The sequence below is a fragment of the Carex rostrata genome, chromosome 26, assembly GCF_964058835.1.
Source record: "Carex rostrata chromosome 26, lpCarRost1.2, whole genome shotgun sequence".
In the NCBI taxonomy this organism is placed as follows: domain Eukaryota; kingdom Viridiplantae; phylum Streptophyta; class Magnoliopsida; order Poales; family Cyperaceae; genus Carex; species Carex rostrata.
The window spans coordinates 3,680,882-3,696,752 of NC_135943.1; the positions used below are offsets into that span (position 1 = coordinate 3,680,882).

Here is a 15,871-nt window from a genome sequence, read left to right on the forward strand (position 1 = left end):
TCACTATTACATGTAATCAAATTGATAAAAATTTTAATTTTAAGTTAATTAATTATTTATAATCATAATTTGCAAAATTTTGATTCTTAACTCTTCAAAGTTATTTCTTTTTTACATGGATGAAAGCATGTTATTATTTATTACACAATTTAGTATATATGTACTTGAAATTTTAATATGAAAAAAACATTATGCATGCTTTCAATCAAAATAAGTATCCACAGAAGTTATGCATGTGTAAAGAGAGAGAATGAGAAGAGTTTAGCATGATCTATCATGCAGTTGTTACTCAAATACTTATTTAAAGTATCATATGGATTTCAAATTAGCTATATATAGGCAAATAATTAAAAAATATATATCAAACAAGTCTACTATCAAATTAGTTATTTTTAGTTTCTAATTAAAATTTTAGATAAAAAAACATATATATACTAATTATATTAATAATTTTAATAGTCAGATGTGGACCTGATCCACGTTTTCTTTAAAAAAAAAAATTTAGTAATTTTAATATTTTTGAATTTTGCAATAATTGCATAATAAGAAATTAGAAAAAGTCAATAAATATGTTAACTGGTTTTTCAATTATAAAATTACATATAATAAGATTTCTAACTATAAGTGACAAGAAAAATGAATATTAATTTTACTTTACTTTTGTTAGGAGTTGAAAGGATATAATTAAGATTTTAATGACATACTTATTTTGATTTGCCGGTCATATGAAGGTTATTTTAAAACATACGATACTTCTTAAATCTCTTTACACATGCTTTTAACCAATCTTTCATGATTTGTCGCTCGTATAAAGGTCTTAATATGTGTATGTATTGTGATAATGCATTAGAATTCAACTATTATAATTTTTTATTTTTTTAAGATTTATTTTGCTGTTAATATGAAATTGTAGAAATATTATAAAAAAAGCGGTTAGTAAATTATTTGTATAATTTTTTTTTCAATTTTTGTTTTCATATATAAAATACTTGAAATAATGGGTTTTTAGACAATTTTGAAACGAACAGACGGCATGATTTAAAAATAGGTAACTCACAACATTATTTTTCTTAAAACAAAATTTCAAAATACTCAAATTTGTAATATAGATAGTTGGAAGTTTTTTTCATCACAAAAAAAAAATGAAAAATCCATATGGCATTAATTATTCAATTTTAAAATAAAATGTAAAACTAAACCTCTTTAATAAAAAAGAAAGCATTCCAATGATGTTTACTTTAATAATTTTAATACCATGTTCTACATATATTGAGCTTTAAAAACATGTAATCCTTTTTATTTTTAATAATTTATAAATTTATTTTGTAGTACTTATTTACGAAATTTTTATTAATATCCAAAATATTTAATTAATTTCAAATTCTACTCATTGTTTGTTAGGATTTTCAGAAATGACCAAACCGGTCAAAATATTGCTAGTAATAAATCATCTTTCCAGTTAAAAACTCACCGGTTCAATCAATCCTATAACCGATTAAAACCTCACTGGTTTTTGTGTTTTTTTTTTATAAAACAAAAAATTTTATAATATATTTATTTTTTGTATTGAAATATTATAAATGTTTAATATATTTCTATAAAAACAAATGGAATACAATATAATTTGATTTATTAGAAGGACTGCTACAAATAACCCGGTTCAATATAATTTAATATATTTCACTGCTGTAAGAAAAATTAATATATTTATTTATGTGTTATTAGAAAAAAAATATGCTTTGAATTTGAGTTATTGATCGCAGTTTAAAAGTCATTTCTAGGTAATACATAAAATATTGTGATCCTTCTAACTACATTTAATTTCTGAAAAGTTGTATATATTTTGAGATTTTTTTTGAATAACAATCGTTAAATAATTTAAAGTTTTTGTTTTTTTTTCAAAAATAGATACAACTTTTTAGAAATTAAATGTACAATTTTCTTTGTATTTAGTTAGAAGTGACTTTTGAACCGGGAACAATAACTCAAAATTCAATTGTTTTTATTTTTTTTCCAAAAACACATAAAAAAATATATTAATTTTCTTACAGTAGCAAAAAATTCAGCCTGAAAAATGTTGATCCGGGTTATTTGTCGCAGTCTTTCTAATAAATCAAATTATATTATATTCCATCTATTTTTAAAGAATTATATTAAACATTTATAATATTTCAATAAAAAATAAATAAATTATAAAATCTTCTATTAGAAAACACAAACCGGTGAGATTTTAACTGGTTTGGGCAATTTTTGAAGAGTAGGGTTAAAATGCATCATTGGTTTTGTGCCATAACCATACCCCACGTCTCTATCTCCGTTTACAAAGTTCAAACAGTCGATCCGAACTACTCAGCATGATGTACATATTAAAATGTGCTTAGAGACCAAATTTTATATTTTTTGAAATTTTTTACTATTTTTTTAGATAGGTACAAAATCATTGTTTTTGGATGGTCGAGATGCAATGATTTTGTACCTATCTAAAAAAATAGTAAAAAATTTCAAAAAATATAAAATTTGGTCTCTAAGCACATTTTAATATGGAGATCATGTTGAGCCGCTCGGATCAACTGTTTGAACTTTGAGAATAGAGATAAAGAGGTGGAGTATGGTTAGAGCACAAAATCAATGGTGCATTTTAACCCTACTCATTTTTGAAATCCTGATCAAAAGTGGGTAGAATTTAATTTTTTTTTAATATTAATAAAAATTTCAGTACTTATTTAATATTTATGTGAAAATTTTTGCCAGTTTAAACATATGATTAATTTTATAATTGTACTCATATCTCATAAATATATGTATTTACAAAATTAGTAGTCAGAATGGTCAACCCACCGGTTTGATGAGTGAACTGCTAATTCAATACTTCATTGGGTCAGCGTCTGGTCCGATTTTGATAACATTAGTGACAATTCACTTAATAAAAAGGAACCGGTTTTGGATGGTTCATTGGTTTTCTGCGTAAACCGGCTGGTTTTTCATATTTTTTCGGTCTAGCCATCCGATCCGGTCCGATTTTAATAACAGTAATATCTAGTGTTGTATACTAATGATTCTCCATCACTTTATATTATTTAGATTTTGCTAGTGAATCTGTAATTTGTTCTAATTTACTAATGCCAAAGTGATTCTGTAAGAAATTCAATTGTTCTAATTTGTTCTATGTTGAATTTTTGGGCAGGAAAATGAACTCAGAAGTGGTTTCCAATCTCAACAAATGGAAACCTGAAGACTTGAATGTGATACCAATTCAATGGTTGGGCCCCATAGTGCACTCTCCTTAGAAGACAGAGTTGAAGAAAGGGTACCACTGGTACCCCTGCTGGACATGGAAGAAATGCAATTTTGTGCATTTTCTAAGTAGGCATGAGTTAAGTCTTTGAATGATAGAGTGGATTCTGGTACAGTGTGGTACCAGAGTTTGTTATTTTTTCTGATGAGGAGATTTATGAAAACTACTGAAACAGGGCTCAAGCCTTTATTTTATTCAAAAATCAGTGTGATATTTTTACTGGGCTAATAAATTTATGTTTTGGGCTTGAATTATTAGGTATCTTCAGCCCATAATTAAATGGGCCATAGTCCGTGCCAACCAGAAAATAAAAACAAGCACTTCAGATCATGCTGTTGATTTCAGTCAGAAACTTTTAGTATCTGTTCTACACTGTTCTATTATAATCATAAAAAGTACATGAACGGAACTATGGCACATCTGGACTGGTACCGTAGTTTTTTTTTCTTCTTTTGAACATCTGGTACCGTAGTTTTTATGATAGAGGAATGAGAGTCGATTATTGAAGGCTGAAATAAGAGCCCTCAGCCACTACCATTTTTTATCAAAAAAAAATTGCAGCTTAAATACATCAGTAAAGAACAAAAGAAACAGTATTATATGCAAGCCCGTCTCAACTTTGTACATGTGACACTAAGTATAACGAATCCATTTAAAAAAAAATAAAAAATAAAAAAACAACACAAGGACAAAGTATGTGTAATTATTTATTCCCCTTGAATGTAACTAAGTTTTGCTATTTAACTATATTAGCAAATTAAGGCTAAGGTGACAAATCAAGGGGTATGTTCAATATTTGTCAGATCCTTGTCAAATACTCCTGTGAAGAACACCTTAGGATTTAACCCTTAACAATTCCTTCATTTCCAGCCAGCATCATATACTTATCCTTCCTGGTTAAAGTAGTCAACTCAAACCCTAAGGCCTTGCCGATCTCTCGCTGGACCCTGTTTGCCACATCAACGCTCTTCCCGACGGTCGGTATTTTCTCCAAGAACTCAACCCGGTACTCCGGCGTAGGATTCATCAAGTAATAGAATGGATCCATGAACTTGAATATAGCCGTCGATGTACCATAAAACATGCTAACATGTGTGCTCAATGCAACCGGCACAACACCTTCAGTCAACTCAGCAAACAATGGACTAAACCTCAAAAGAAACGGCTCCCGACAGGTGGTACCCTCAGGACAGACCACCAAATCACCGCGAGCCAGTAAAGTACTCATCCTTCTCCTGTCCTCTTCCTTATCCCTTGTTAGCCTAGCCGTCTGTATCGGAGAAATTATCTCTGACAAACGGCTCAGGCTGTATGTCACTGCTGTCACATGGCGGTTTAGCCCTATAGATATGGCGATCGGATCAAGGAGGGTCCGGTGGTTGCAAATGAACAACTGGCCACCGGCTGGATTTGTACCGGTGTCATACTGTCTAAGTGGGGCCACAAGGTGGTATCTCAAGCCGGTCAAGGAGCCGAGTGGTATGGAAAGGCTGTATGGTAGGAGAACGAACATGATGAGGCGAAGAACAGAGAGAAAGAGGCCGAGAGGGAGGTAGAGAAACATGGCAAGTGTAGCCATTGGTGTCGGCGTGAAAGCAAGTCGGCCGTCATGGAAGATAAGCGGTTTCGGGTACATGTCTGGCGGCAGAGGTTTCCAGCATTTTTTTTCTGTTTCGGTTGCTGTGTAACATTCCTGAAATGAAGTAGAAATTGAAAATTCCAAGTTTAGTTAATCTTTGTTATTAATCAATAGATCATATATGGTATAACTATTAACATATGTATGTGCAAAATGATTGATCAAATGTGATATGCATGTTTCAAATAAATTTCTAACCAAGAAAGGATGATCTTGTTGTTGGCTGTCCATGCCAAAACTTGATCCAAATGCCATTACATCACCACCAATAGCCTCTAATTTGTTTACCAACTTTTGCTCATCCCAATCCATGGAAACCCCGGTAAAAAATCCATATCTGATACCTAGCTCTATTCCCACCACTTCTTTCACCTCCATGTAGTCTCTCAGGAAGCCATCCACCATGACACGTGGCATTCTCCTGCTAACACATACCACCCCTTTAGCCTCCTTTAAACCCTTTCTTAATACCTCAAATCCTTCAAGAGCAACATTCTCTAGAAAATACTTAGGCAAAATAGCTCTGCCTAACCTAAAGCCATCCACCTTCATACCACGGAAACAAACCATCACCATAACTCTTACCATTAACTCTTCATTCAAAAAATGAAGAAATGGATATATACATAGTAAGACCAGCCCCCTAAAAAAACCACCTCCTTCTAAAGCCACAAGCATGAAGTAATGGAAGGTTGTGTTGGATTTCAGGAGCCATTCTTCGATGTCTATAACTAAAGTTTTTTCGGAGATGTCGTCAAGAGAAGGCAGTGACGGCGGTTGTGGTCGGCATTTTCGTAATTTTGTGCATAGCACTCGTTTATAGTTTGCTAACATCCGGTGTAGGAAGCGATGGAAGAAAAGGAAGGACTTAGAGAAGAAACCTTTTGATGCCATGAATTGATGTAGTAGGAATCTAATTTGAATTCAAGTTAGTTTTTTGAAGAATGAAAGAGGAGAAGGCAATTTATAGAAGTGCATAAGAGGAGTTGGAAGGTAGACTAAGGCAACCGGTTTGACTTGTCAAAATTTTCTTTCTTTTCAAATGGTCAAAGGTGAAGTGCCAAAGCATATAATTTCCTTTTGTGCTAAGTTTGGCATTATAGTCTCAAAGGTCGCTGAGCTACCTAAGAATTCTGGCATTATGTTGTTTTCTTATTAGGACTAGAGGTGCTATCGGGTCGGGTCGGGTCTGGGTACTATTATATTTGGACCCGGGCCCTAAAAGTGTTCGGGTCCAAATTTTGATCCATATACTTATTTGTTTCAAATCGGGTCGGGTCCGGATCCGGATACCTATCTACCCGTAGATATTTCGGGTCCAGTCTTTCGGTTCCGGGTAGATAGATACCCGTAACTTGTTTGTGGATTATCGGGTCCGGTTCGGATACGGGGCGGTTCCGGATCCAGAGCGGGTATAGGTCACAACTCCAAAGTATTCGAGAAATTATTTACATTTAAATATAATTATAATTTCTTAAACATCTCATATAATAAATCATTACAATATAAATTAAAAACTACTGCAAAATAAAAATTATACTATTAATTATGTTTATAAATAATAAAATATATCATGCTACATAGCAAAATAAAAATAATAACTCTAAATTATTAGTTGGTTGTTGGTTGTTGGTTGTTTGGAGTACTCATGGTGTAACAAAAAATATTGAATTCAGTTTTTTGTTAATAGCTTTTGAATTTAGGAGGATGGAAGAGATATAATTTTTAGAAAGTAAAATATTAGAGATGATGATTTCCTTTTTTATAATTCAAAAAAATCTATGAATTGAATGTAATAGAAGAAAAAAGGTATAAAATAAGCTAGTTATAGAAGAATAAATTTGACAATCATGTGTCATGTGTCATGTGTCACATGTGTATAATATAGAACAAAAATTAAATGGCGTAATTAAAGGGCTAGTTAAGGATGTAATTAAAGGGTAGTGTAAAACAGTAGCATAAATTTGGTTAAGTTTTATCAAATTATAGCTCAGCTGAAATATATTATCTAACACAAAAACTTGATGCAGAGTTATTAATATATATTTTATCGGGTATTTATACGGGTATCGGGTCGGGTCCGGTTATGGGTCGGATAATTAAATGATACTCATATCCTACCCATTACAGTATCGGTTCCGGTTCGGATCCGGGTCGGATATTAAATTATTAATTTTGTACCCATACCCATAATTTAATCGGTTATATTTTTTAAACCATACCATATCCAAATTAATCGGATCCGGGTCAGTTCTGGATCGGATCCGGTTCGGTTCCGGATCGGATCCGGGTAATCGGGTAAAAGTAGCACCTCTAATTAGGACTTGTACTGTGCAGACGATCCACCTAACAAAACCTATGTTTTCAAGATGACTTGTTTAGTTGTTTATATATTAAAACGAATAGATAATTAATTAATTTCATTGATCATTCTGGGAATAAAGAAATAAAATATTCAAGTGTATATATATTGAGTAGTTCAAACTTTGGGCACGCGCATTGTTAAAATTAGACATCGTATATATATATATGGTCTCTTTATATCGACATCAATTTAGTTATCTTTATTATCATTGCTGTTAGTTGTAGTATATATATCCAGATTTACTTCCCTCAACAGAAAGTGTACGTGATTGTGAATTTGCATATGGGTTGCAAACAGCACCTGGGGCCCTTGATGACTAGATGTGTGATATAGAAACATTACTGGAATAATCGTTTGTTGCACGCATAACATCAGTTATTACTAGAATAATCGTTTGTTGCATGCATATAACACCAGTTATTACTAGAATAATCGTTTGTTGCTCCCCTTGCAAATAGTAAGATGGGGCCTACTCTGTCTCCCTTACAAATACTCCAAACTGGGTTAACTTTGGAAATAGCTAGTTGCATGTCTAGTTGTTGCATGTCAAGTTTCGTGTAACAAAGTTGTTGTATTGTTGCCCTTGTAAATACTGACTATTTGTTTGTATGAAAGGCAATTATATAGTTACAGTTGCATGCCTATCTCCATTCAATAAGCTATTTTTCTAGTCATGCAATAAACAATTATTCTAATAATGAAAAAAAGGAACTTGCACAGACAAACAAACAGAAAAATCATGTACCGAATATGTGATTCGGTATACTTCCTGTACCGAATAAGGGTTCAGTTGGATAATTTGGTTTGTAAGATTCGGTATTTTCTGAAGTGTACCGAACCAAGAATTCGGTACCAGCGTTTTTAAAAAAAAAAAAAAAAAAACCTCCATCAAACTGATTTGTTATTTTTCTTTTTAATTACGATTTATTCAAAAAATATTCAAAAAATATGTTAGATGTGATAACGGGAACATATAAATGTGTATATAATTTTTGTCTATGATAAGTTTTGTCTTATGCCCATAAAGTTGACAAGATCCACTACAACAATGTAGATACTTTTTGCGAGAGAAAAAACAAATTTATGACGGTACTCCCTCGCGAAAAGTACCGTTGCAAAAAGAAAAAACTGAAAAATGAGAGTAGTTCGTCGCAAAAAGTCACTTTTTTATCCTCGCGAAAGGTGTCTCATTCTTGTTGTGAGAGACGCTAAAAAAAATTGAAGAAGATAATTGGAGGATAAAAGTTTCGGAAACCAAAAAATTTTAGTTACACGTTAACAATTCAAAATTAATTAGTTACCACCCTCAACTTCAAATCAAAATTTTGAAATTTAAGGTGGTAATTAATTAATTTTGATTTTTTAACGTTTAACTAAAAATTTTTGGTTTCCGAACTGATGCAAGGTGAAACATACAAAAAAAAAAAAAAAAAAAATTTGATTTAAAGTTTAGGGTCAGCTATTAAAATATTAAAATAATTTTTGGTTTCCTAAGAGCTCGTTCGTTATTAGACTGAGCTGTTAACGAGCCAGTTCGTCATTAGCTCGGTCCAGAATTAACGAGTTCAAGCTAGGGCTTAGCTTGCTCGCCAGCTCACGAGCTAGCTCGGTTAGGTATCAATTTCTGTTCATTTTATACTGTTTAGCTCAATTCAGCTCGATCTAAAAAGTTTGTATAATTAATTCATTTCTTCTTAAAATAAGATCCAATTAACCCTAGTTAGTTAGCTCAGGCTGGCTTGTCACGAGTTCAAGCTGAAATTCCAGCTCGATCCAGAATTAACAAGCTGAGCTAGGACCTATAAATTACCACTACTCTTATGTACTTCTATAAATTACCTTCTCTTCTCTCATTCTTCAAAAAACTAACTTGAATTCAAATTAAATTCCTACTACATCAATTCATGGCGTCAAAAGGTTTCTTCTCTAAGTCCTTCCTTTTCTTCCATCGCTTCCTACACCGGATGTTAGCAAACTATAAACGAGTGCTATGCGCAAAATTACTAAAATGCCAACCACAACAGCCGTCACTGCCTTCTCTTGACGACATGCATCTTCGAGAAAACTTTAGTTATAGACATAGAAGAGTGGCTCCTGAAATCCAACACAACCTTCCATTACTTCATGCTTGTGGCTTTAGAAGGAGGTAGTTTTTTTAGGGGGCTGGTCTTACTATGTATATATCCATTTCTTCATTTTTTGAACGAAGACTTAATGATAAGAGTTATGGTCATGGTTTGTTTCTGTGGCATGAAGGTGGATGGCTTCAGGTTAGGCAGAGCTATTTTGTCTAAGTATTTTCTAGAGAATGTTGCTCTTGAAGGATTTGAGGTTTTGAGAAAGGGTTTAAAGGAGGCTAAAGGAGAGTTGTGCCCGTTGCATTGAGCACACATGTTAGCATGTTTTATGGTACATCAACGTCTATATTCAAGTTCATGGATCCATTCTATTACTTGATGAATCCTACGCCGGAGTACCGGGTTAAGTTCTTGGAGAAAATACCAACCGACGGGAAGAGCATTGACGTGGCAAACAGGGTCCAACGAGAGATCGGCAAGGCCTTAGGGTTTGAGTTGACTCACTAGTGGAAAAACTGGAATCAGGATCGGCCTATCTGGATCGGTTATATGAAACAACCGATACTAATACCTATCTGGATCGGTTTTCTGAACAAAACCGATCCTAAAAATTAACTAGTTAGATCGGGTTTTTTAGTCAACCGATCCAAATTTGTGAACTATCAGGATCGGTTGTTCTAAAAAACCGATCCTAATAGTTAAACTATTAGGATCGGTTGTTTCGAACAACTGATCCTGCTACTATCAGGATCGGTTTTATAAAAAACCGATCCTAATAGTTAAACTATTAGGATCGGTTTTTAGCAATAAAACCGATCCTGATACAATTTTTTTGAAAAAAAAAATTGTATCAGGATCGGTTTTTAGCAATAAAACCGATCCTGATAGTTTTTTTCTTTTATTCGGAACATCTTTTCATATGGTTATATTTAAATAAATATAAAAAATTACATATTAGAAATATAAGTTAATTATTTAATAGAAATTTTATTTAATTTTCAAATTCTACTTAAATAATATTAAACAGCAGATAGGTACTATGCTACAGTCTTTGTTTTACTATTGTTCATCAGTTTTTTCTGAGAATAACCCTATGATCTTCGGAACTTGATTTTTGGAGATTGATTTATATTTTATTTTGAGGTTTATACAAGGTGTTGATTTTTTTTATTATATTTTCGAATGTCAAACTTCAAAATTAAATTCTGGACAAACTATAAACCAAAATTTTTGTTTTTTTTTATAAAAATGTAGAAGAAAGCTCAGTCTAAATGTCTAACATGAGTCAGAATTTTTGGAGACAGAGAACTATAAGTTTTGTTTTTATCTCTACAGGGGCATTACAGTAAACATTAGATTTTATTTAATAGTTTTTATATCCTTCAAAGATGAGATTCAAATGCACATATAAAATAGCAAAAAAAATCCTTAAAATGGAAAATCAAGCATATAAGTGTTTGTTTTAAATTCCTAATACTATTAGGATCGGTTTTTTATTAAAAACCGACCCTGATTTTTTTTTTTTTTTTTTTTTGAAAAAAAAAATTGTATCAGGATCGGTTTTATTGCTAAAAACCGATCCTGATATTATCTGGATCGGTTTTTAGCAATAAAACCGATCCAGATAGTTTTTTTCTTTTATTTGGAACATCTTTTCATATGGTTATGTTTAAATAAATATAAAAAATTACATATTAGAAATATAAGTTAATTATTTAATAGAAATTTTATTTAATTTTCAAATTCTACTTAAATAATATTAATGTAATTTATATTATTAAAATTTATGTGATCATGGTAGAGTTGATTTTTGCCTAACCAACTTTAAAAAAAAAATAGTATCAAGATCGGTTTTTTATAAAAAACCGATCCTAATACTTTATATGAGAAACATCACTAAACCCCACTCATATTGATGGTCTATCAACCATCAAACGGCTACCATTTATTTTCTTTTCTGTTTGGTAATGCATCTACACGGATAAATATTAAGAAAAATGTGAAAAATATAAAAATTATTTATTTGTTTTTGTATGGCCAAATCAACTCTACCATGAGCAATTTTGTACAATTTTATTATTATTAATGGCATCAAATTGTTAAATGGAATGCAGACCGTTCATTTCTGCATGATCATCCAACGGTGGATCTGTAATTAAATGAATTGTAATAATTTTTAAAATGATCAAGATATAACATGGAACATTAATAACGTAAAAGTGCCGAAGGCCCGACAACTGTAAGTCTTGATCCAACGTAAACTATTTACGGCCGTGTGATGTTGCTATATTGTTTTGCTTTGATGAACTAGTAAATGAATCCCGAATTGTATCAAATTTTATAATGGTGAAATTAATATGACATTCTTTCATTTTAACGGTTCCGATCGACCAAATGCTAATGTTCGTATTCGTTCCTTCACAACCCCACACAACAAGGGTTCAAGTCATATGTATATTATTATATGGCACAAGTCATTGATGCATCATGCATGATTGTATAAAAAAATTCAATAGTCAAAATGACTTCAAAATGAAATATCAATGTCAAATAATTAATTATATTATCACATAAATTTTAATAATATAAATTACATTAATTTTCATCAAAATTACATTAATGAAATATCAATGTCAAATAGTACCTATCTGCTGTTTAATATTATTTAAGTAGAATTTGAAAATTAAATAAAATTTTTATTAAATAATTAACTTATATTTCTGAAATGTAATTTTTTATATTTATTTAAACATAACCATATGAAAAGATTTTCCAAATAAAAGAAAAAAACTATCTGGATCGGTTTTATTGCTAAAAACCGATCCAGATACTATCAGGATCGGTTTTTAGCAATAAAACCGATCCTGATACAATTTTTTTTTTCAAAAAATTTTCTGCAAAAAAAAAAAAAAAAAAATCAGGGTCGGTTTTTTATTAAAAACCGACCCTGATTTATTTTTATTTTTTTTATTTTTTTGCAGAAAATTTTTTGAAAAAAAAAATTGTATCAGGATCGGTTTTTTATAATAAAAAACCGATCCTGATACTATTTTTTTTCAAAAAAATTAGTATCAGGATCGATTTTTTTATAAAAACCGATCCTGATACTATTAGGATCGGTTCTTCATAAACAACCGATCCTAATGATAACTTCCTATATAACCAGCTAAGCTAGGGTTCTTCTTATTTTCATTTCGCGCCTCTCATTTTTAATTTAGCGTCTCTGTCTCCGTATCTCCCTCTCAAATCCTCAGTACTCTCTCTCTCTGTCTCCGTCTCTCCCTCTCCTCCGTGTCTCTCTCTCTCTTTCTCTCCGTCTCTTCCTCTCAAATCCGAGCCTCTCGCACCTCCGGCTCAATTGTGCCAGTTTTTATTTTTTTTTATTGTTTCAAAAATGAATTAATGATGTTTGTATATTGTTTTACAGTTTTGAGGACATCTCTCTCAAGTTACTTAATCATCCGGCCGATCAACTATCATGGTATTAGCTTTATCTAATTTTCTCATTATTATACTTTTAAAACACATTTTTTTGTATTTTTTATTGGAAAATGTTTTTCCATCTAATTGTTACCTTTGTTTTTGTTTTTAAGATTTTTTTTAATCTCAAGTGATGTGATTGCAAAAGAGGTAATTATTGATTTTTTTATTGTTGTGCTTTACATTAATTGCATAAATGTGTATATTGCATAAATGTGTGTTAATTGAAGAAATAGCCCAATTAGTCACTTGTATGTTTGTTAATTAATTTTTTTTAGGATTTAAATTTCTTGTTATAATATGTAATGCTTCACAAAACTTTGTATGAAGTACATGAATTTTTTGTAATAGTTTAAGATGTGTATGATAATTAATTTAGAATGTGTATATGATATTTAATTGATTATTGCTTCTTACTGTGCAAAAAAAAAATTTAGGATGCTGGCCAGCAAAATATATATGGAAGCTGGTCAAATAAATAAAAATATTTTTTTTAGCCTCAATAAAACATCAGGATCGGTTTTTGAATAAAAACCGATCTTGATAGTACGTATCAAGATCAGTTTTTATTCAAAAACCGATCTAGATATGTAATTTTAAAAAAAAAAATCGAAAATACTATCAAGATCGGTTTTTATATAAAAACCGATCTTGATAGTACGTATCTGGATCGGTTTTTATATAAAAACCGATCTTGATATGTAATTTTTAATTAAAAAAAAAATTCGAAAAAAATATCAAGATCGGTTTTTATATAAAAACCGATCTTGATATGTAATTTTTAATTAAAAAATTTCGAAAAAAAATATCAAGATCGGTTTTTATATAAAAACCGATCTTAATAGTATGTATCTGGATCGGTTCTTAGTCAAAAACCGATCTAGATAACAACTATTAAGATCGGTTTTGTTAAAAAACCGATCCTAATAGTTTCTATTTGGATCGGTTCTTTAAAAAATATAAAACCGATCATGATAGTATCAGTATCGCCTTCATCAGTATCGGTTGGATTCCGATACTGATATGTGTATATAACCGATCCTGATTCCATATTTTCCACTAGTGACTACATTAAGTATATGATACTACTGGCTACAAATGATGGAATTGTTAAGGGTTAATTGGTTAAATCCTAAGGTGTTCTTCACAAGAGTATTTGACAAGGATCTGACAAATATTGGACATACCCTTTGATTTGTCACCTTAGCCTTTGCTCATATGGTTAAATAGCAAAACTTAATTACATTAATCAAGGGGAATAAATAATTTACACAGAATTTTTTTTCTATTGTTTTTTATTTTTATTTTTTATTTTAAATGGATTCGTTATACTTATACTTGGTGTCACATGTACAAATTAAGTTGAGATGTGCTTGTATAGAATACTGTTTCTTTTGTTCTTTACTGATGTAGTTTAAGCTGCAAATTTTGTTTTGATGAAAAATGGTGGCTCATGCATACAGTCGATTATTACCTCTTTTTTTTTTCCAAAAAATATACATTTTTATTAATGTTTGTTCACTTAGGGAATAAAAATATATTACAAAGGATAAAGTTCCTAAATGCTTCCATCAGTGTACCAGATTAAAAGCAAAATTAAGAAATGTTTTCGAGAGGCATTAATTTATTTAACAAAATGGTGTGTTGTTCGTAGAGTTATCCCGTTTTATATGAAGGACACATTTAAAATCTATGAACGAGAAGCATGAGTGGTATGAAACGATCACACTAGCTATTTAGTCATTTACATTTTATTCTTTTTTACCGGTGAAGAATTTAGGCTAACTTATTCCATATCAAATTATCCTAACACCTAACTGATGTTAGCTCACAAATAATAAGTTGCTCCAAAAATTCAGACTTTGGTATGTTCTGTTAATCATTTTTCAATACTATGATGATGTATTTAGTTGAGAGTAAGTTTTTTGTAATTGATTACTAATTTTTCATAATATATATTTTCATTGTAAGAATAATTAAAGACTTTTACTATAATCATGTACGTACCTATTTGACGAAAAATAAAAATAAAAATGTAAAATTCTTCGTATCATCATTAAATACAAATAGTTTTGTTTATTTGAATACAAAATACATATTTGAGTTAATTATGCACCACATATATAAAGGGTTGGGTTTTTCTTTTTTAACTTACTGTGATATTTTACAAATTATTTATTTACTCAATAAGCTTAATTAACATGAACCAGCACTTGGACCAGTATCTTAAATCTTTCCGTTGCAACATCCAAAAACATAAAGGTGAAATTTCATGTATACCCCTTACAAACTTTAAAATTACATAATTTTCCCTCTAAAATTTGAAATTGCATATTATCTCCTCTAAACGTTCATAACTCATAATTTTATCCATTTATTGTCTTTTATATTAAAAATCATTTTAAATTTATAAAAAATTCTCATTTTATTCTTTATTATAAGCATAAAAAAATGTGTATATTATTTAAGAAGTATGCTGGTCTTATATTTGATTGATTTTTTAGGAAAAAAATAAGCATTTTATTAAGGGTGAAGAGTATAATGGGTACTTATAATAGCGAAATCTTTCTTAAGATTTGCTTCAAAGTTTTTATGCTTTTAATAAAGGGTAAAATTGGTATGATAAATATAAAATGAGTTTCAATATAAAAGAAATAAAATGTGTAATTTGTGAGTTTTGAAAGTTAAGAGGAGAAAATACGTAATTTTAACGTTTTTGAGGGGTATACATGAAATCCCCCAAACATAAATCAGGCACCGCAATCTTCAAAGTTCAAAGTACGAAATTGCAAACAAAAAAAACACCCTCAGTGTCTTTAAATTAGAATCCTCATACGCTTCAGAGGATCACTCTCACTTTACAGTTTGAGATTAAATTTTAATCGGTTTGATATTCGGGCTGCAATTTTTGGCAGTATTTTTGGACTTTGAGATTCGTGCCAAGTTAAAAAGAACAGTTCAGATCTAGTAATTATAAAAGTTTTTTTTTTAGTGGATTTGTAAAAGATTCCCTT

At 30.6% G+C, this 15,871-nt stretch overlaps 1 protein-coding gene across 1 annotated transcript; it reads right to left on the reverse strand.

Moving 5' to 3' along the window:
• Positions 1-3,931: 3,931 nt before the first annotated feature.
• LOC144544380 (putative glycerol-3-phosphate acyltransferase 3) lies at positions 3,932-5,872 on the reverse strand. The gene is made up of 2 exons (XM_078292884.1): positions 5,133-5,872; positions 3,932-4,988 (listed from the first exon to the last, which is right to left on the reverse strand). Exons 1-2 carry the CDS (start codon positions 5,826-5,828, stop codon positions 4,137-4,139), a joined length of 1,548 nt encoding a protein of 515 aa, XP_078149010.1. The 5' UTR covers positions 5,829-5,872; the 3' UTR covers positions 3,932-4,136.
• Between the last annotated feature and the right edge of the window lie 9,999 nt (positions 5,873-15,871).

What these genes read in the sequence shown, in the direction of transcription:
- LOC144544380 (XM_078292884.1), bottom strand. Translation starts at nt 5,828, where the DNA reads ATGGCATCAAAAGGTTTCTTCTCTAAGTCCTTCCTTTTCTTCCATCGC. An exon ending in AACAAGATCATCCTTTCTTG is followed by an intron (nt 4,989 to 5,132) that starts GTTAGAAATTTA and finishes ACTTCATTTCAG; the next exon opens with GAATGTTACACAGCAACCGA.